At 51.8% G+C, this 21549-nt stretch overlaps 1 protein-coding gene across 7 annotated transcripts in view; it reads left to right on the top strand.

Annotated features, from left to right (window-relative positions):
• The first annotated feature begins 16107 nt into the window (after window positions 1–16107).
• NFATC1 (nuclear factor of activated T cells 1) overlaps window positions 16108–21549 on the top strand; it is a 119853-nt gene continuing 114411 nt past the window's right edge. For 6 of the 7 annotated variants that reach the window (XM_084282826.1, XM_084282824.1, XM_084282822.1 and 3 more), the window contains exon 1: window positions 16108–16299. In XM_084282826.1, coding sequence (XP_084138952.1) covers window positions 16164–16299 — 136 coding nt within the window. In that variant the 5' untranslated portion in view covers window positions 16108–16163. Of the gene's footprint in view, window positions 16300–20505; window positions 20762–21549 lie in introns of those variants that run through there. The other variant, XM_084282823.1, reaches the window with a different exon arrangement.

The raw sequence follows: 21549 nt of genomic DNA, 5'->3' as shown, positions 1-21549 counted from the left end.
TGACACTTGCATCCCTTTACATGTCCAGAGGTTTTAACGTGGCTTCAACAGGCCCTGCAGGGCAAAAGAATTTAGTGCAGAGTATATGCAAAGCGACGGTGGAATCTGGGCTATCGCTTAACAGCCACAGGAGGAGAGGTAACTGTTCTGCTCTCATTACTGGCACAGAAGCTCTTGCAAGTCCAACTTCTGACATCCATCTGCATTTTACCTTCCACAGATTTTCTCTGTATTTTCACTGGTCAGAAAGGAAAGATATGGGCCAGCAGTCTCTTGTAACACTAAGTTTAATAACCGTTCTGTATCTAGGCTGTTACTATTATAACTGAATTGAAAGTTGAAGGCAATCAAAAAAGCCCTTCAAAATCTTAGCCCCCTGTAGGGAGGAAAATCAGTACAAGTGAACACAGATCGAACATTATATGTAAACAAACAGGAGGTACAATATCTTTATCACCATGTTAAAAAGCGTAGGAATTTCTTTTGTAAACAAAACACACTTAAAGTGAGATATTTCCTAACAAGTATTAACTACCCAACAGATGCCCTCAGCAGGGTTCACAGCTGTTACTGCGAGTCGGGATTTGCTCAACCAATTGCTAACAAAATCTTTTCCAAGTAGGGAATCACACTTGAAGACCTATTTGCTACTTCATCGACCAAAAGTATGGTTTGGACCAAAATGTTTCACAGAGGAAGTTGTGCAAACTGAATTCCTTGAACAGAATAATGAGAGTGCATGCTGCATGTTTTGAGTTCTCAATTTCTATTTTATTCTCCCATTCCTGACTAGGCTGTATCAAAACTGCTGAGATTTCTAGTTATTGTAGTCCCCTCCTGTCCTCCAGGATGCTTTCAGTTTTAGATCTTGGTCAGCAAAGCTAAACCTACAAATTGTCTGGAAAAAAGACAGCTCAGTGAGTATTTAGCCTTTTTGCATTACTAAGCTCTGAAAAGAAGAAGAAGAAGAAGAAGAAGAAGAAGAAGAAGAAGAAGAAGAAGAAGAAGAAGAAGAAGATCATAATCTGCCCTAAGAAGAGGAGAGATTGTTTTCTATAAATATTATGCATGATAGGTATTTATGGCCCTGACTTTATTCCTTTAGCAGTAGACTATGTTTATTTCCTCTTCTATTGACAAAAGTTATGAGAATAGAAAGGCCTCTGGTAATAATGGTTCTGTAGCTTTAAGCAAGCAGTACACAAAATAGACCATTGTAATTCTTATTTGTAGAACTACTTTCCATTGTTTCTCTATAACGTACACATCTAGTTTTTCCATGATCCTCTGTTTTGCCATGTTTTGCTCCAGGTTCTAAGCATGAATTTGATTTTGCAAAGTAAACACACATTGTGGGGAAGCAAATTATAGATAACTGCTTCAAAAAGTCTGTTGAAAATTAATTCCTGACCATTTGGACTGGAAGGTTAGGGGAATGTTAATGCATGCTTTCTAAGCAGACCTGTAAGGGATAAGTGCATATACATATGTTACACATTTATTGCAATCATCTATTGCCTATTTGAAGGAGAGATCTGGGAATTCTGAGTCAGGATGCTCCCTTGGGGGAAAAACTGTGCTGCATGTGCTCAGCAGAGAAAGATGAGCTGTTGTCTCCCCTGTGTGCAGTCGCTGGTTGCTGCTGCCTTCTCTTGCCATTTAATTCCAAATTCGTCTGCAGGAACACCTCTGTGTGTACGCTCCCACTTCCACCCATACCTTCTGGTTCCCGGAGTACCTTCTCCCTCTATCAGGATAGTGACTCTGCTGTGGCAGTCCTTTGAATAAAACCTGTTGCTTATCTCGATCCCTGCTGATGGGAGTTTATCCTACCTGTAGGAGGCAAGCTTTCCATCTGAGTGTCACCAACAAGGGAGGTGACACACATTTGGTGCCTATGGCTCTATCCCAATCCAAGTGTAACTGAAGCAACTGTAGGCACTGGTGGTTTTTGTTTGTTTATTTAAATAAATAAATAAATAAATAAAAATCTTATACAATTCCATCAAATTCTGGGAAGGAACTGAAGGGGAACAAGATTGAATGGCTCTAAGACTTGTAGCTTGTGACTACAATCATTTTGAGATAAACTGGCTTTGCCTTGCTTATAGGTAGGTGCCTTTCAACTTTTGCCACAAACTTACTCATGAGAAAATTGTTTAAATCAATTCAAATTATTAAAAATATATATGAATCTGATATTTAAAAATATCCTAACTAGAAACCTTTACCTTACCTTCCTACCTGTGCGTGGCTAGTTATAATTCTGCTAGATCCTTTTACATTATTTTTGCCATTAAAATAGATGGAGTGGTGAGAGGTGAAAGTGACATATAGTTTGAGGACATCTGTTCATTTGTTAAGAACTGGATGTTACTTGCGGATGCCAAAGCTCAAGAAATGAGTATCTTAACATCCTCAAGTGTTGTGGTTTTTTTTCTAAGCTCATACAATATGCGTAGTCTTTATAAGGAAAAATAGAAAAGTAATCTGCTGCTCACAATAATTTAGATTTATGATGCCCTTAATTTGTGCAGACTTCAGTGTGAAAAAGAAATATATATGTTGAAATCTTACTAAAGAGGAAAAAAAAAAATCCAGAAAATAAGCTTGCCTAAAGTGTGTTTTAAGACTGCCCACAGCTGAAAGCCTAGAACTACTGAGGGAGATCCTGTTATTTATAAGCTTTCTCAGGTACACCAGCCTGACAGAAACAGTCAAAATACCATGCATTTCTGCCTAAGTCTACTGTTCAGTCTGCCCTTCCTGCGTTATAAACCTGTACAAAGAGGTTTTTCGTGACGCAGATGGGATCTACCAATAACATCAGGGAGGATCTCAGTGCTTTTGCCTATTGTCACACTGCATACTCATTGTTGCGTTATCCTGAAGAGCAGCAATGGTACAAATACTCTTCGGTGCTCTCATGCAGCTGTACATGCTCACATGTCAAGAGGCACAGGTGGAAGTAGTCCTCAGCCAGAGAGCTCCAGTTGTCGAAGCAATCAGCTTCTGTGTGAACTGGTTTGCAGTGCTGGAAGGGAAGCAGGGCGAAGAAAAATAAACTATGTCTGCATAGCCTGAAGCAGATTTCTTTTGTCGGGGAGTGGGAAGAGAGCCAAGCTGCTAGTCACATAACCACGCTACTGGCTTACCATCTGTCCAAAAGCAATTACTTGGAAATGGCAGGTAAGGTGGGAGAACGAGGTTATACCTCAGCTGTAATGCAGGGCCAGCCAGCGTCACTGATCTAGTACTCGGCAGTGTGAGAGTCTCTCTTCTTGACATGCAGGTAACTCACCCTGCCAGCTCAGACGTATGAATGCGGGGAATGATGGAGCTTACTGCTGGAGGACTGGGGAAAGAAAGGCTTCGTGTAGCAAAGCCTGCCTGTGAGGCAGCTACCTCAGGATATGGGAGCCGTGATGTTGGAAGCTGCAGTTTGTGTGTTCTGGCTAGCCACAGGAAATGCCTACAGAGACAGAAGGCCGGGGAAGAAAATGAAAGCATGTAGGGAAACAATTTTGTTTGAGAACCCAGGCGACAAATACGTCCCCAATTTCCATTGACCCCAACACTGCATTGCCCAGTGTTGTGGGAAACCCAGGCTGCGCAGTGCTGCTGTGCCAGTGTAGTTCTATACAGCTTCCCCCTCTGGTGCACCAGTGCATCAGGAAAGGATCTACTGGTCAAAGGCATTGAGTTCCTGCTCTTTTTTTTGTCTGCCTTGTACCTGGTTCCTTTGCCCTCTGCCATGGTTAGCAGATGGAGATAGTGATTCCCCTGTCCATCGGGAAAATTCAGAAGGCTGCTTGCAAAACCCTAAGCAAAGCCCATGGGACTCGTTTGTCTGGTCCTGTGCAACCCAACGCTCAGCATGGAGATGCCATCCCCTAACCACAACATGCTGCTTTGACGCAAGTGGAAACCAGACGCTGCACTCAGAGCAAGCCACTCAAAGCCACCCTGGGGACATTGTGAGGTCTCCCTCAAGCAGTCTTCCTGCAAGCAGCCTTGCAGATCGTTTCACTGCCCTAGCTACTCCTTAGCACTTTCCTACTATTCCTGCTTGTTGGTTTTTCTTTTTCCTTCTCTGAGCAATCTGGGTGTCAAGGGCCTCTTTGAAATTGCAGCTTGCAGATCATGTAGCTGTTGACTCAAACATAGTCACATCTGTGTGCGTGTCAGGGTTAGTGACTGCAGTCAAGTTTTCATTTATTTTTGTAGCATTTAATTTTAAAGATGGGACACAAAAATTCCATGAGAGAGAGACTCATCTGGTGATCATGTGAAGAGAGTGACTGAGCAGCTGCTCGTGGCTGATCTGGGCAAGCTAAATGCAACGCACACACTGCTAGTCCAGCTAGGGAAGAAATTTTGGAGGGAAGACACCAAAGAGATCCCTCCAGAAACTCAAGGAAAAGCACAAAAAACAAAGAAGTTGTCTTGTTACCTGGTAGTCCTGTCTGAGGCACAGACATCTCCCAGCTCTTCTGCTTTGCATCCCTCCTTTTCTGGTTTGATAGTTTTCCAAGACAAGACTTCATCTGTTCTTAAGAGCAAGAAGAAGCGAGAGCTGCTTGGGAGTCTGGAGTACAGCAGTTAATCGGCTTCATATTAGGGAAATCTAAACAAGTACCAACACCTGAGGCAGGAACCTAGAAATACAAGACAGGTGAAGTAGGAAGAGTGCCATAAGGTCCATATTTTCTCCCATAGAACAATTTCCATTCCCAGTTGGTCTCCAGGTCTCCACTGGAAGTGACTAGTGATTATGAATGCAGCTATTTTTAAGATGTTTGCCTTGTGAGTAGGAGCCTGGTTTCCAGCCAATGTGAAGTACTCACTTTACAAAGCTCCAGTCTCTTGACAGATCTCAAGCTGGTCAGGCAAAATGATCAGTGAGGAGAGAAAAGAAGAGCACAGCAGCAGCAACTAAATAATTTTTATTGTTATCATGTTAGATATGGGCCCTGAGCAGCACTCTGGAGACTGATGTTAGAGCTTACTCAGAGAGAGGTGAAGAGACGTTTTACTTGTTAATTAAGAGATTTATGGGGGAGAAGGTTTTTCCATTGCTGTAAATGGATGGAAGTGAGGAAAGATAACAGGAATAGTGAAGATGGGGACTTAGAAAGCACTTTGATGATGAAGTAATGCAACTGAAAGGATGTAGTAAGGTAAGGGTAGTTACAGTGTATAAGGAGGAGGGTCCTAGGAGCTCCTCTAAGTGATTTTGGAGGAAAGGAGAGGTAATCTTTTCTTACAGGGAGGCAGGGCTTTTAACAAGGCAGTTAACCTGCTAACTTAAAATCTTGGGCATATCGGAGCTTGACTGTTGAATCTACACAAAGCACAAAGGAAAGAGTTTACTTTTAGCCTGAGACTTGATCATCCTACTTTTGCTTGAGTAGCACTTTACCTTAGGGATTGCTTCACTTGTGATTTACAGTGAATCACACCATGTGAAAATACAATGTAATTTTTGGTTATGCTCAAGGGTTGGTCACCCTAGAAGTCTGTTGGTTAGCCTCCCTGTAATTCTGTACCTGCCACTGGATTTTCTTCTCCTCCTCCTGATGACTGCCATCTTACGCAAACACATGCACTACTGAGGATAGAAAATAGCTGTACAGGAGCTTCTTGTCTTGCTTAGGGCCCTGAGCTGGTCCTCTGACTTGTTTCTGACTGAAGTGGGTTCCATCTCCTGCTTTGTCCCCTGGCTTTGCCCCATGAGCTCCCCTGCCAGAGCCTGGCTACTGGCTCTTTTCTTTGCCTTTCTGCCGGTGTGTGAGCAGTCTGGAAGCCTGTTGGTGGAGAGCATGGTTGCACTCTCAGAGGTGATTAATGTGGAACATCATCAACAGGACTGAAACACAGTATTATGATTTAAGTAGCTGTAAACTGGTACTAGAATGTCAAAGGGAGACACTGTGAATGACTTTACAGCTTGGTAAGACAGCATGGTTTCATAGTCCACCCAGCCTTTAAACACAGCCAGAAGAGTATCTGCATCTGCTACAAATACCTTTCCCTTCTAATTCAGCATTTTCCAAAACCGGTTGGTTTCTGTTTGAATGACTGATGCATTGAAATACATCAAAGTGAACATCAATAAATAATTTCAGGGTTTTTTTGTTTGTTTGCATGTTTGGTTTGTTTTGATTTCCTTGATGATTTATTTCTAGAAGGCAACTGTAGGAAGGTTCTTGTGAAGCGTGATATTTTTACACAGCCCAGAAGAGGGCAGTGGAAGCTAACAAATAACAAATATCATGCCTCAGATGTAATAATAACCAACAAAAAATCCTCTTTTTTTCAAGGTACTCACTGCCCGTTTTCTAAAATTGCATTTCAGTACTATGAGAAAGAAGAATTTCTTTAATGGCTTAGTCTTAAATCTTTTTAGCCTAGACAGAAATCACTGTCACAAAAAGGATTTTTTTTTTCCAAAGCTATCATTGCCAAACAAGAGCATCTCAATACCTGCAGCTGGGGCTGTACTCTCCACAGAACGGGCTATTTTAAATCACCAGTGGTGTTGAAACATAGAGGGGGTTCATACAGCTCTCCATCTAGGCTGGGTTCAAGCAACAGTCCTGGATACTCAGCACTTTTACCGTCTGCAGTGAGTTTGTTTTTTATCAAACTTTTAATTGGGTTGAAGGGAGGAAAAAGAGCCCTTCACAGGAAGCCACCACAGGTAACATCTACTGCGATAACCTATGGACGGTGCTTCAGTAGCCATGGAGACAGGCAGACTGCTGGGACAAGACAGACTGTGTCAAGGTCTGCTGTAGCAGCTTTATTGGCCAGACAGCAGCAGCCACCATCAAAAGAAGCGAGTCCCTGTGCTCCTAGCAAGGCAGGATGGTTCATCACAGCAAGATGTTCTCCTCCTTGGCACATCTGAATCATCAAAGTCCATGTGAGTGCTGTGCTAGACCCAGCTTTGTGGTCAGGTCCTTGCACCAGCCGTCTGTGTGCGTGCGTGTGTGTGCCCACTCATGTACAACTTCTGGGATTCCTTTCTATCAAATCCCCTGAGTCCCTCTGTACCCCGTTACATCCAGAACACAGTGGCAAGAGACAAAAGGGTTTGGATGAGGTGCTCCGAAGCTCCCTGGAGGAGCTTTCCAGGATGGGAGCAGCAGTGGGAACAGCCTTTCCGAGTCCTGCTGGAGCTTGCTGGCCACTTCTGTAAAATCAGTCTGTGTCCACTTACTGGAGTGCAACCAGCAAAAGTTTGGCTGGAGCCAAATCCCAGACATCCAGACTTGGCAGTTTTTGACTCATGTAACCTGAGAAACACTGAGAAAAGTATTTTGCTGTGGCACAGCTCTTATGGACTGCTCAATGCATCAATGATGGGCAGCAAGCAGACCTTCAGCAGTAAGTGCAAGTGGCTTTAATCTCAAAGACTCACCTCCAGCAATGGATTTTCTTGACCTCAGCAGAAGTCCTAAAGCAGCCTGAGCTAATTTTCAGCCTTAGTCTTCAGACTGTCTTTGCATGGCTGCCTTCCCCTAAGAGAATAAGCTCTTACACTCACATTTTCTGCCTTGTGACATTAAAGGCCAAGTTTTTCCTTCTCTAGTTCTCTCCCATATTACAGCTTAGTGGATAGATCCAGCCTGCATTAGAAGGTCTGGGAGGTTATTCTGTCTTTTCTCTACCACTTAGCCTGACAACGGCATTACTTTTTACATGCATCTGTCTGTGCAATTTGTTTTCTTTTTTCTTTTACACTGCATGCTCAGCTGTAGGGAGCATCCTTGTCATGCAGCACAGTTGAGAGGCTTCTTTAATTTTGTAATTTACTTAACATGCTTAAAAAGCAACCCAAAAATAATGTAATTAGATTCTTGGGATGAAGGGAATAGGGAGAGGAAAGTCCTGAAAGTAAAGAGGGAGATTCATTCATATCATCTTCATGGCTTTTCTTTAGCTGTTCCAGGGTTTGCATTCACTCTATCTGCGTTAACTCGAGTTGAGGTGGCCTGTGAATGAAACCTCAGCCACGAGCTTTGTGTGAGGAGGTTGTGTGTGTTTTCATAACACTTGTACTTTCGCTGTTGCATTGGCACACAATTTAGAGCAGAGGAATCATGGGGTGCTTTCTGGCATTTCTTTTCTTAACAATTCCCTGGATTTGCAGAGCTAAGTCTCACAATTAAATTGCTGGGGCTGAGGAGTTCCTACTGAAAAACTTGCATGGCCTTTGAGAAAGCCTGCTCCACAAATAATACATGCCAAGCAACTTCAATTGCAACATGTTTGGTTTTCAGAGACTTGACTGAAGGTTCCTAGATAGAAGTTTGACCCTACTAATGTTTGCAAATGTGCCTTAATTTAGTTGCTAGTGAATTCTTGCTCTCACATACAGCAACAGATGCAAGAGAAGAAATGGGGTTCTTCCAGAGACTTTCTGGTTCTGCATACTCATTTGGAAATCAATTTAATGCATTTTAATTGCCTATTTTTCTCCTTGGATTTCTCTTTACAGCTACACACCAGAAAAAAAAAAATAATAAGCTAGAGTCTAGCCAGGCAGGCTGCTAATGAGGAAGCTTGACTCAAGAAGATTTTAATTTTCCGCATTTGTTCTTCAGGATAGCTCCTTCAGCATACAAGGCTGTCACAAAACAGGAATGTTGCCACCAGCTAATGGAACAAAAGCATTAGGCTTATATGTCATTTTGCTACACTGAGAACTAAACGCTTACATCCTTGACCAAACTACAGGAGTCTGGCAATCCACTTCTGGATGCTGGTCCCCTCAGCCAAATCAAACCCATGACAGAAACACCCATTGTGCATGAATATGGTGTGAAAATAATGAGAGAGAGAAAACTTAGGGTGGGAAGAAGGAAAGGGATATGCTAAGAGCTCAGTCTAGTGCCAACCTTTCACAATCCCTATGGTAAAGAGAAACTTCTGACTCTGCCAAGCTAATCAGAGGGCTTCCCAGAAACTCCTCATCCATGGGGCATTTTTGTTGAGAAGCAGGATTTAGATGAGGTCCATGGCATCCCTGAACAGCCAGAGCAGGCAGAGTTGCACAAAGTTAGACTGGGAGTTAGGATCAAAACTAGCCACCACTGAGGTTCCTCTGCCTCTGTGTCTGGTGCAGTTCAGCCATGACCTAGGTACCTCTGAACACCGTACCCGAAAACTTGCCATTGCTGTGAAATCAGGATTCTGGAGACATCTGCCTTCAGCATCTCTATCACAACCCTTCATTAGGGTTGCAGGTAGCAGACACTGTCCTACAATTTCATCTTTCAGTAGCTGAAAAGCTCTGAGTTTCATCCCTGTTCAAGGCTGTTGTCTTCGGAAAGGCTGAGCAGCTCACTGCTGAAAACAGGAGGGGAAGAAAGCACACTGCTTTCCACCACTGGGCTGTAGCTCATCATTACCTCCCTTGAAATGTGAAGGATGCTTCTCAATAGTGCATGGCCCCAGGTGAGTGAATAAAACCTTGGTACCTCATTACATCACCTGGAAAATATTTACTTTCTCCCCCAGTACCCCTCATCTGCCTTGTTGTCCCATCATGCTGAAAATACTGGGGGAAAGGGGAGCAGAAACGGGTGTTTGCAAGCACCTGGCACAAGAAACCATAGTCAAAACTCCTGCTAAAGTAGTCCAAATACTATTCATAAAGTCTGTGGAGGTGAGACCAAAAAAGTTTAAAGCAATAATTTTTTTGTCTGAAGAAGTTTAACAAGTCTACTGATCACACATCAGAAAATGAGGTCAGTAAAAAGTACAGAAGCATTGGAATACTGATATTAAAAGGATAAAAACCTGGGTTAGAGAAGAGAGGAGTGCAATAAACAGGGCCACGCACACAAAAAGAGCTAACAGGCAAGATCTCCCGAGTTCAGTGCTGGGACTAGTTCTGCTTAAGAGTTTTGTATAAATGAGCGCGGGATTGGCACAAGCCGCTGGGTGTCCAGACACAGATGACATCATGCTAGGAGGGGAGGCTGCTGATAAATTTCAGGAATGCACTAGGCTACAGGAGGATTTGGAGGCTCTGGGGGAATAGGCTAATACAAAGGAATTCAATATTACACAATGGAAGGTTATTTGTTTGGAGAGCACCAACGGCACGTGTAAATGCAAGCTTAATGATATCGGGTAGGAAGGAACTGAAGAAGAAAAAGACCTGGGCTAGTGGTGAGCAGTGGGAGAGATAGAAGCAGCCCAGAAAGTGAATAATACAGTGCAGTGGAGATTTTGGCTAACAGGGCTCCACGTTGGGTCATGCAGAGTCCACAAGAGTCCCGTACAGCCCCATGCACTGCTGTGCAGGCAGCCATCCCAGGCTTTGTGTCTGTCCTCCTGGGTCTCCACTGCCACAGAGCCTCCTGCAGCGATCCTGCTCCTGCAGACAGAACAGGCATCTGGAAAAGGCTGCTCTGCACTGCCTGGAAACACAGGTGTGCTCCCTGTCAGATGGATGAGGTGAGCACAGCCTCCTCTCTGTGTGTAGGAATCAATACATGGGTCCCAGCCTCCCCAGGCATTGTAAATCTCACATCTCCCTTCCCCTTCACCTGGAGAAGGATCAGCTATGCTGCCAGCTCGAGTCCCTGCACTTCAGTGCACCCCGTCAGGCTTTCTTTCTTTCATTAACTGCTTTTAGGTGAGGCAAAAGACCTCTCACCACTAGCAGCCAGGGAAGTCTGAAAGACATGAAGTATTTCGAGAGCTAAAATGCATTGTCTGGTAAAAAAAAAACAAAAAACAAAAAACCAACTTTGTCTCTGCTCTTTTGGAAGTCTGTCTGTACTTCACGAGCATTAAAAATTGCCAACCCTTCACTAATATTTTACAAACAGACCAGATACATGTGATACACATGTCCTTCATTTCTGACCACCATATTTCAGACTTCATTGGTAGTATCCAAGAGGAAACACAGAGCAGCATATCTGTATTTTTACACTTGACATCCATCTGGCCTCGTGAAGGGAGACCCCAAATGAGGTCCCCAGCTGCAGGAAGAGCACAGAGAGGGGAGGAGAGGCTGGGAACGGTGAAACCCCCTCTGCACACAGCAGGCACTGCATGGGAAGGGAATCCCTCCCTCCACACAAGGCTCATACCTGCCTGGGATTCGGGTTTTCTGAAGGAGAAAAACCAAATTGCAACAAAAAGAGGTACCAACATGGTATGCATTGTTCTGAAATTGCTTCTCTGAACTAACATCCCCATTTAATTCAGTATATGGGTCTGGTGTGGCTGTCTGATGTCTGTCTTTAGTTTAAAAAGTCGGTGTCTGAATGGGTGACTGTAGCTCCAAAAAGGTTTAAGGTCCTTGCCTTGCCTGCAGTCCCTGGCTGTGTTCCTACACAGTCGTTTACAAAGAACCCACTAAATCAAAAGCCAGGTAAATCAACAGAGCACTCAGCGTCGTAATGAGGCCAGTTATAAGGTAAATTACAACATTATTCAGGCACACAAAATTCCTCCTCTGGCAGTTGTCCTGCTAAGTGCAATGCACCTTAAAAGTGGTGAAATGATTTCTGGCAGCCTCTGGAAAAGGCTGTGTCTGGGGGATGGAAGGCTGAGCTCAGTCCCTGCCTTTTCACCAAGATTTTACTTTTGGGGACTTAGGGCAGCAGTTGGCCATCATTGGTGTATGGTCTGTGGGTTGTTTGAAGGTTTGCTGATGCGTTTTTCAAAATGTGTGGTACCGGCCATGAACACTGGCCATGTGCTCTCTCACTTTCCAGCAAATCTTGTTACAATTTTCAAAGTGGGGGATTAGAGAGGCTTTAATTAGGTACTTATTTAGGGAGGCTTGAGACTAATAAATCTTTTGTTACAATGGATGAAATTCTGAACAGATGCTGATGCTTTTGAAGCTGCCAAGACCCAAAAGATGGGAGCCCAGACCCCAAGGAGATGGCCATTATTATAGTTATTAGACAGAAAAGGCACTAAGGATATAAGGACAGGGAGCCCCAAACAGAACAACGGTACTGTGCCCAGCAGAGGTAGCTTTTTCTGATCTGTATGTTAGAATATGGGAATCTGTGTAGTTATTGTAAGAAAATATTGGTAAACATTGGAGGCAGAAGTGTTGTTCCCCCTTCTTCCTCCCCCCCCCTACTTTCCAAACACCTTTGTGGAGGTGAAGCTGAACGATTCTCCATTTACAGGACCCTGTGGAGAAGCGATTTGTCCCCAGTCTTGCAGGCAGATCAGGCTGCAGGTCAGGAGCAGCAGCCCTATCTGTTATGCTATGCTACCAACCTACAGTCTCCAGCGAGGCAGTAACTAGAGCAAATTGGTGGAATAAGAGGTTCCCCAAGAAATACTGCAGCTGTACAGAGAGCTCCATGCAAACCATCCCTCTCGGTCTGCTGAGACCCAAGGGGAGGGGTGCGAAAGCAAGATGCAGGAGGGAACACACACCCGTGCACACTCACACGAATAAGTGTAATGTGAAATTAATCTAGTGAGCATGAATCAGACTCTTCTGTGATTGAAACATCCTGTATAAACACTGTTCGGCTGTGTGTGTTTTTGTTAGTCTTTTGCCTTTTTTTTTTTCTTTTTTTTTTTAAAGGACAGCATTTAAAGGACTATATTTGCATGCAAGAGCTGAGGGTAGAGGACCAATTTATAGCTTTGCCAGTGAAGATATCCAGAAGGGGTAAAAAGCAAGCAAGAAGTGTGCACTCAAGCCTGTGGCACTTGGCTCCTTCCCGCAGCAGAGGAGTGCTGTGGGCGGGTAGGAGGAAGCACGTCAGATGCCAAGGCTGCATGGGGAAAGTCAGCGCTGGCTCCGGGGCCACCTCGGCTCCAGGACAGAGGGGCACAACGTGGCCTGCACCATGTCCCTTCCTTCTCCCCAGCCCTCATCCCAGCCTGGCTGTTTCCTCACAGGGCAGGGCCATGTCGTGCCATTTCCCCTCGATGCTCAGCTGCGTGGCCAGGTCTCCCCACCTCACCTGGGCTGTGCAACCTGCCCTGCCTTCAGTCTCAGCAAAGGGAGAGAGGTGGAGGGAGGCAGCTGAGCTCTCTCTGGCAATTAATCTAATTACTGGCTAAATGCAACGTGCCTTTTTCCACAGGCAGAGCCTGTGTGGGAGTGAGCATGCCTCCACTGCAGCACCAGGGGAGGGGAGTGTTGGCTCCCACCTTCCCCCTTGCTGTGGGTTGTGTGGATGGAGCGGGAGCACCCAGGATGGATGCATGGATGGAGAGGGTGCCTTTACTGCTCCTCTGCTGGGATCTCGTGTGTCCGGATGAGCAGAGCGTGCTGAGGCCCAGCCAGCCCTGCTCTAACTTACTCACCAGGGACACAGGGCTGATCCTCGAAGGACTGGCCTTGGACATGGGAGCCCAGTGCACAAGCTGCCACCTGGCGATTCCCACCCTGTCCCAGCAGGAAGAAAATGGACTATGGGGAGCATGACAGTGGGAGCAGACACATCTCTCCCCGTCATGCTTGGCCACCCTCTCCCTGCACACCTGGGTGCAGCGGGCAGTGCTGTCACCCCAAGGCCCAGGGGACCATCTGAGAGGTAGATAAAAGCAGAGACTTTTCTCTTTCATCGTGCATCTAGGATGAGGCAGAAAAAGTGCTACAGGCCAGTTGGCCCTGCCTCAAAAGGTGAGGGGGATCCTGTTTCAGGTCACTATAAATTGTTGCAAATACTCCACGGTTGCCTTTGGCTCCGTATTTTATTTTATTTTATTTTATTTTATTTTATTTTATTTTATTTTATTTTATTTTATTTTTATTTTTGTGGAAAAAGCTGTAGGCTTGTGTACTGGAAAGTCCAAATTAATTGAAACCAATCGTAGCCGCAGCAATTATGGGGAGGGTTCAGCCATCAGATTTAGGAAAAGGAAGAAAACAATGACTGCACGCCCGCTGCAGGGGCTGGCCAGGCGTGCGCGCCTCGGCAGCAGCGCAGAAGAAAGGACTTGGCATCTGGGAAGTGGCTTTTAAAAACGGCCAGGGCGCGTTCGCTACAATAATCCACCGAAACAACAGCCGTCTAAAAATAGGGTTGTTTTCTGTACTAAGCTCCTTTTTAACTCCGTTAGTCATCACCGGCTCCTAAAATAAGAGCCGTGTAACAGTCTCTCCTAGTAGCAGCTGTAAACAAACTTTGGGGAGGCGCAGGGGAAAGGGAAGAGGAGCAGCGGGCGGAGGCGGGGCTGCAGCGGGCGGCCCCGGGGCGGCGGGGGGCGGCGGGGCCGGGGCCGGGGCCGGGGGCGGCCGGGGGGGACCCGCTCTGCGCTGCCGCCGCCGGCTGCCTGCGACAGCTCCCGGGGCCTTGGAGCGGAGCCACGGTGGTCCGGGCAACGGCATTAAACAGGAGGAAACAGACGGGGGATTCCGTCATTTCAGCGAGGAGCCGGGGGGGGGGCAGGAAAGGAGAGTCCCGGGGAGGAGAGCGCGGCTCTCGCTCGCCCGCTGCTCCGCGCCTCGCCCCCGGCACTCGCCCCCGGCCTCCCAGAGAAGGCTCCGGGCTCTCCCCGTGCCCCTCGGGCCGCTCCTCGGCTGTCAGCAGGCGGGCGCCGCGCACACCCGGAGCCGCCGCCGGGGCCGCGCCGTCGGGGGACGGGGACCGGGGGCGCCCCCCGCGCCCGCCGCGCCCCCTGGCGGCGCCCCCGGGGCTCCGTGCCCCCGCCTCGCCGCCTTCTCCTCCTTTCCTTTGAAAGAAGAGCGTCTCCTTTTCTTTTGCTTTTATTTTATTTCTTTTCCTACGCGAGGGGATATCGCGCCGTCGGGGGGAGGGGGTGTTCCTTGCCGGGCTCGCTCCGTCGGTGGGGAGCGTTTTCCACGATGATTTAGTGGAGTAGCTCGCCCCGAAGGATCAGCCACGGCCTCCCGTTCCCCAGGAGCAGACAGGATTTCGTTTATATTGGGTTTATTTTCAACCACATATGGGTGTCATGCGCTAGATTTATGATTTTTTACATATTTTTTTTTTCATACACCAGATACGCTCGAAACCACCCTAACTCTCCGCTAGCTGCCGTCCAATTCCAACAGGAAAGTATGGCCCCCTCCTGCCAGCTGTGGGGGCAGAGGGAGGACGAAGGGGGAGCGAGGGGCGAGGGGAGAGGCGCGGCCCCTCGCCGGGGTGTCCCGGCCCCGTCGGGGGCATCCCGGAGCTGGGAGCGGGGAGGAGGAGAAGGAGGCGCTGCGGGCTGGAAACCTCTCCTTCCCCCGCTACGAAGTGATGAGATACAACTGTGTTGCTGAGATATTTACAGAATAATAATAAATAAAATAATAATAAATCTGGAGCGGCTGCAACCAAGTCCGCCGAGTCTGTTAGTAATTTAGCAGAATGGGATTTTCCTTTCTCTCGCCTGCCAGTTGATGCTCTTTTCCAAATTTCCACAGCGGGGGAAGCCTGCGATTTTTTACATAATGATTTCAGCATGCAAGGCCGCTTTTCTTTTTTTTTTTTTTCCTTTTCCCTCCTTCTCTCCCCCGTCTCCCTTCCCTCCCCTCCCTCACTTCGCGACCCCGGCGTGCCGCCCGCTCCCCCGAGGAGCGCACGCAGCCTCCGGCGACGCCGCTGTCGGCCTCGACGGGGCCGTGCCGTGCCGGGCGGCTGCGGGGCCCCGCGGAGAAGCGAGTTGGCGACGCGGCGGCCGGGGCCCGTCGGTGCCCGCCGGTGCCCGCCTCCCGCTGGCCGCCCGCCGGCGGCGGGGCCGGGGCCCGGCTGACATCACGGGGCCGGGGCGGGGAGAGAGGGGGCCGGGAAGGGAAGGGAGGTGGGGGGGAGGGGGGGCGGGGGGGGTGTTTTCCAGCTTTAAAAAGGCGGCGCTGGGCGCGCAGCCCTGCGTCAGAGCGAGACTTCCCCGCTCCGCTCACCCGCTCGCCCCAGTAGCCCGGCCGCCGGGCAGCGCCTGCCGGCCCCGGCGCCCCGCGGCGGGCAGTGCCTCCGCAGTCCCCACGCACACCCGCCCTCCTCTCCATGCCCCGGCCCCGGGGGGGCGGCGGCGGCGAGCTCCCGTGCCTCCGCGGCTGCGGCTCCCACGCCGGGGGCGGCGCGGCCCCGGCCCCCGGGGCGTGAAGGCGGGCGGGGGGCGCGGGCAGGCGGGCGGGAGGGCGAACGGGGGCCGGCGGCGGCCCGGGGCGCGGTGCCGGGGCTCGCCGCCCCGCCGGGTGGATGCCCAGCGCTGCCCCGCCGGCCGCCACCGCCGCGCCGCCGTCGCGGGACGCAGACAGCGGGAGACAGGAGCCGGCGGCGGCCCCGCAGCGCGGCGCCCGCCCGCTCGGCAGCACCATGAAGGCGGCGGAGGAAGGTAACGGGCGGCGGGAGGGGGGTGCGGGCGGGAGGGTGGCGGTGTCCCCCGGTGTTTCCCCGCGGCGGCCCGGAGGTTTGCCGGCGGCCGCTTGCCAATAGGTGTCTCCTTCGCCTCTCGCACGGCGCCGCCTCGGCCGCGCAGCCGCTCCCGGGCGCCTCCCGCCGGCCCCGGTCCCGGTCCCGGTACAGCCCCGGTCCCGGTCCCGGTCCCGGTCCCGGTCCCGGTCCCGGTCCCGGTGCCGGCCGGGCAGCGGGGAGGCTGCACCCGCCTGGCTGCTGGTGTCCCTTCGGGAGCCAGCGCCGCGGACTCGTCCCCCCGGCTCGGGGACTGCCCCCCCTCCCGCCCCGAGGCGCAGGCCTGATTTTTTTGGGGAGGGGGCGGAATGTGCCCTGTAATTGCAAGCAGCCCTCGCAAATTCTCTCGGGACAGTTTGGAAGCCGCCTACAGAGAGGGTCTGGGGGCAGTGCCAGGCGCCGTGCTAGCCGTGAGCCGTCCCCTGGCGCACCAAAACAATCCCGCAAGCCGGGGCAGGCTGCGGGGGGCTCCGCCGCTTCCCCCCTCCGGCTCCGTGTCGCCCCAGCGCCGTGTCGCGACTCCTTGTAACTACCCTGCAGTGACCCTGCTCCACAAAGCGCGCTGAAAACACGCCGACAAAGTTTCTGGAGAGAAAGATCGCGGGCACGGGGCTTGGGAAGCGCTTTGTCGGCTTGCACTGAACGTGCCAGTGCCAGGGGCAGCGTTTTGCCGGCGCGGGGACTGACTGCAGCCTCCTCTGTGCCAGTCGGGACATTTTTCTCTCCCCGGAGCATCGTTACCCAGCACCGCTCTGACGACTGGCTGCCTTTTCGCACGTCGCTGCTGCGAGCCAGAGCCTTTCGGTACCAGAGCGGGATGCCGGGGGGGACCCTGCGGGGTGATGCTGGGCATCGCCCCCGTGCCGGGGCAGGTGTGGGGCAGCCCCTTGCTGCGGGCCTGCTGGCAGCCCCCTGCCCTGCTGCCCCGCGCTGCCAGGCTCCCCGCTTCGCTTCCTATTTGCCTCCGCTTTGCTGCTGCTCGGGCTGAAATGGCCTGCCGGCCCCAGGCGGGGCATAGCAAGCCCACACGTCTTAGAAAGTTGTGAAGAAGTTGAGGATGGGTCGCGTCCAAGTCCGCCGTGTTTATCCCGCAGCTCCGCCGTGGGACAGCGCGGCTCCCGTTACTGGGCTTGTCCCAGGAAAGCTGGACAGTCGCTCAGGACCCTCCTTTCTTTTTCTTTCTCTTCTTTTCTTCTTTTCTTTAATTTCTTTTCTTTCTTTTCTCTTTTTTCCTCCTCTTTCTCCTCTTTCTACTCTTTCTCTTTCTTTTTTATTTTTCTTCGCTCTCTCTCTCTCTCTCTTTCTTCCTTTCAACACAGATTTTTCACTGCCGTGGTTCCTTTCAGTTGACAGGATCCTGTCAATGCAAAAGCTACGAGCGTGGCTGCAACCACGGCTCCACTTTTGAGGCATGCAAGGGCAGTTTTAGATGGAAGATAATTACTGCTTCATTAAATCGCGTTGGCTTTCGTTCCTCCCGCCCGTTCGGACCCCCGAGGGCTGTGCAGCCTTTGCAGTGCTCTGGACTTCAAGGGCAGGGAATGCACCAACTTGTAAAAATTACACCCAGAGACTAAATGTGTAATGGAGTCTCTTGTCAGAAAGCGATCCCCTCTCTTGATTTCTGTGGCATTTGTGATCCCGGTGTTAAAATGTCACCGACACTCTTCGATAATTCTCTCCTGTGTTGATGATAGATTTTGTAAGGGACTGAGAAAATGAGGCAGTCTAGAAGGTGTGACCCAATCCAGGAAACGGGGACAACGACGACCCTAAAAGTCAGGATTACTGCCTGCAAATTAAGGTGTTCCTTGATTACCAAAAGACGACAGAAAATAGGTTATTTCATGTTTAGCGTGGGAAGAAACTCTCGCAGTGTCTCGGTGGAAGGACCGGGCGCAGCTCGGCCCCCGCTCTTTTCTTTGGTTCCTGCAGAGGTGCGGAGTCCAGAAAATATCTGGGGGTTAATGCCACATACGATTTAAAATCTTTTTTCAGGCTGTGTGACTGCGGCTGGAGCAGCCAGTCTGCTGGGTGACTTGTTGGACCTGCAGTGCGATCGGTGGAGTTGGCACAATTTGGGTTCACTACGGGGAGATGCTGCATTTGGGCTGGCGGTCCGTCGGTCGGTTTGTAAAGCTCGACGGGGAGCTTGCCTTGCCCCGGAGCACATCGGCTCCCCCCTGTCTCGTTTCTCTCGCCCCTTTTCAATGCTTTAAACCAGCGCAGTAACTGGCGCTACGCTTATTCTGTCCCCACGTACGGCATCGCTTCAGCTCTACCTTTCTCTACATCTTTACTTCTTCTCCAAGGGAAGGGTGGCAATGGAAATATTTTATTGACGGCGCTAATATTTATGGAGTTGGCCAATCAGACCGCCTGGACGGTAGTTTCGGACAGTTTACCCATCCTGCGGGTACCAGATGTGGAAGAGGCAGAGGAGTGGAAGCTACGGGAGCAATTTGGGAGCTGCTCCTCGCCTCCCTCCCGACGAGCCCTGGCAGGAGATAGGGGCCCTGCGGGAAGCTCCCCCCTTGGGGGAGGGATGAACCCCGTGAAACCGGGGGGCACCGCCGCGGAGGCTGGGGGTGCGGACGAGGCAGCTGTCCAGCTTGTAGGCCCTCGGCAGGGAGACCGGAGGGGCGGCAGTCCGTGCCGTCGGGCCGCGCTGCGGTGCGGCCGTGCGCGGGTACCGGGGGACGCTCGTCCCCGGCCTGCTCCGGCATCCCAGGGCGAGCGTGGTCCCGATGGGCCGGCAGCTCCAGACGGGGCTTTCCGCCGCTGTCAGGGCCTTTTGCACACTCGTGTGACTCAGCCCCGGCCCTTTGGGGAAGCGGCTCCGAGCGGGGGACCGACGGCAGCCGCACGGCGCTTTGGCACCCGGGCCCGGCACCGCCTCCGCCCTGGACCAGACCCCTGCATCTGCAAGGCAAAGCCCTGTCCCGGGACAGGGCCGCCCTCTGGCAGGGTGCCGGGGCCGAAGGGACCTTGTCCTGGGGCTGCTCCGGGGGCTTCCGACGTGCGCCGGGCCCGGCGAGCCTCCGGAGGCACGTCGAGACTGCGGCGCGGCCGTGCGGGGAGGGGAAAAAGCGTGATGGACTCTGATGGAAAAAAACTGTGTTTTCCTGGCACTTTGCAGTGGAGATTTCAGCCATACGCCTGGAAAATGGTATTCCCTCGGTTTAGAAGGGAATACCATTTCCATAACTGCTTTAAAAAGCTATTCCTTTTGAAATCCGGCCTTAAATTCTGGGAGCTCAGCAGTCGCAGCAAGCCCTAGCTGCTGGGCCGGAGAGGTCATTTGCGTGTTGGAGACTTTAAAATGGCTTTGTATGATCCCACAGAAGTGCATTTCTAATGCGAGATGGACGCTATTTCTTTTCGTCTACCCGATTTTAAGCCCATTTAAGCAGCAGAACCCCGCAGCCCGGGGAAGCACCGTGCCACTCTTCATGCCCCGGCCGAGCCACATCCAACGCAGCTTGGGCCAGGGGACTTCTCCCGGCCCGGCGCACAGAGGCAACTGGTGTGTTGCGAGCCCCACTTTAATGCGCTTTTTATAGCAGTTGGCACTAGTGGGTGCTGCAACTAAGTAAAATAAATTAAAAAAAGAAAAGGGGAAAAACAACAAAAAAAAAAAGCAGGAGTTCGGAGCCTCCTGGCTCGCAGCTGCCAGGTGGGGACCCTCGGAGCAAGACCAGTGCCTCGGCGGCGCTCAGCGCCCGGCGCGGCTCCCCCCGGGACAAGGCGAGCGGAGGCGAGGCCCCGAGGGTAGAAACCTCCCCGGCTGCACCGTGCCGCCCCACGGGATCCCGGCACCTGCGGCAATTGCGATTTCCACCGTGCGGGAGCAGGTGAAAGCCCGCTGCCCCCAGGTCTCCCCAGCACACATCCCCTCCCGGTGCGGGCGACCCCGGGGGGGCTCCCCGCGGCGTGCGGGCTGCGCTGTGCGAGCCGATGCCGCGGGAGGGGGGTGCGGGGGAGGGCAGGGCAAGGCGGTTGTTTGCATCGACCCGGAAACATCAACAAAGCGACGGAGGGCGGATCAGAGGCGGCGGCGGCGATAGCGAGATAGGCCGGTCGTCGGGGCCGGGGTCACATTACCGTGCCGGCCGCCTCCTGCGCCTTGTCGGGGCCTCGCTCCGGAGCCCCGCCGCCGAGGGGAGCTCGTCCCGGCCCCGCTGTGTCGGCGGCAGCAGGTGTCGGGCGCGACGGGGCGGGCCCGACGGGGCGGGCCGGGGGCTGCGCCGCCGCCTGGGCGCCGGAGCGAGGCGGGCGGGGGTCGCCGCGGGCGGCGGGAGCCATGACCGGCGTGGAGGCCGAGCAGGAGTTTGATTTCGATTTCCTCTTTGAGTTCAAGCACAGCGATGAGGGCGGCGGCGGAGGTGGGTCGCGGCCGGGGAGGCACCTCCGGGGGTCCCGGGGGAGGGATGCTGCTGGAAGGGGCGGGGGAGGTGGCCCTGCGGGGGGTCCTTCCCGAGCGGGAGGCAGAAGCGGGGGCGATATTTTGGGTCCTGCGCAGCTGCGGGGCGGCGAGCGGGGGGCACCGGCAGCCAGCAGTGAAATCCTGCCCGGAGCCTCTTTCCCTTTCGGTGCCCTTGTGTCTGTACCGTGACACGTCTCGGAGGGGAGGCCACGCGGGAGGCAGCCCGTGTGCGATTTGTTAAACTTCGGAGCTGTTCAGAAAACCGGAGTTTTGCCTTGCGTGCGCAGCCGGGAGCTTGCGACCGAGCCGTCCCCGCAGGCTGCCAGGGGCTGGCCGGCAGCGAGCCCAGCGCCGCTTCTCCGCCGCCCTCCGCAGCCCCGGGACCGGCAGCGGCAGCTCGGGTCCGGCCTCGCCCCGTGGCAGAGATGGGGCCGGGGGAAAAGCCCCTGCTGCCCTTCCTCTCGCCCCCCGCCCGTGAGCTGGAGCGAGCTCGGCTCAGGGTTTCGGTCCTCCAGGCATTCAGGCTTGAAGGTCATCCGCAAGCAAAAATAACGGTCCCGGATTCGTCGTGGGTCACGGTTTGCAAGCCCGGTGTCTCCGTGTGGCAGTTTTATGACTTTGAGCAATACTGGAGGTGGGAACAGGGTAAAGGAGTTGGGAGCTGACACACACACAGAAAGTTGTCGTTGCTTCCCGATACCAAGCAGGCTGTCCCTGCCTCAGCTATAGCAGGTCAATGTAAAAGTA

The sequence above is a fragment of the Netta rufina genome (genome assembly GCF_964035555.1).
Source record: "Netta rufina genome assembly, chromosome: 2".
NCBI lineage: Eukaryota > Metazoa > Chordata > Aves > Anseriformes > Anatidae > Netta > Netta rufina.
The sequence above is the reverse complement of the archived record's forward strand: the minus strand, read 5'-3'. Positions and strand labels throughout refer to the sequence as shown.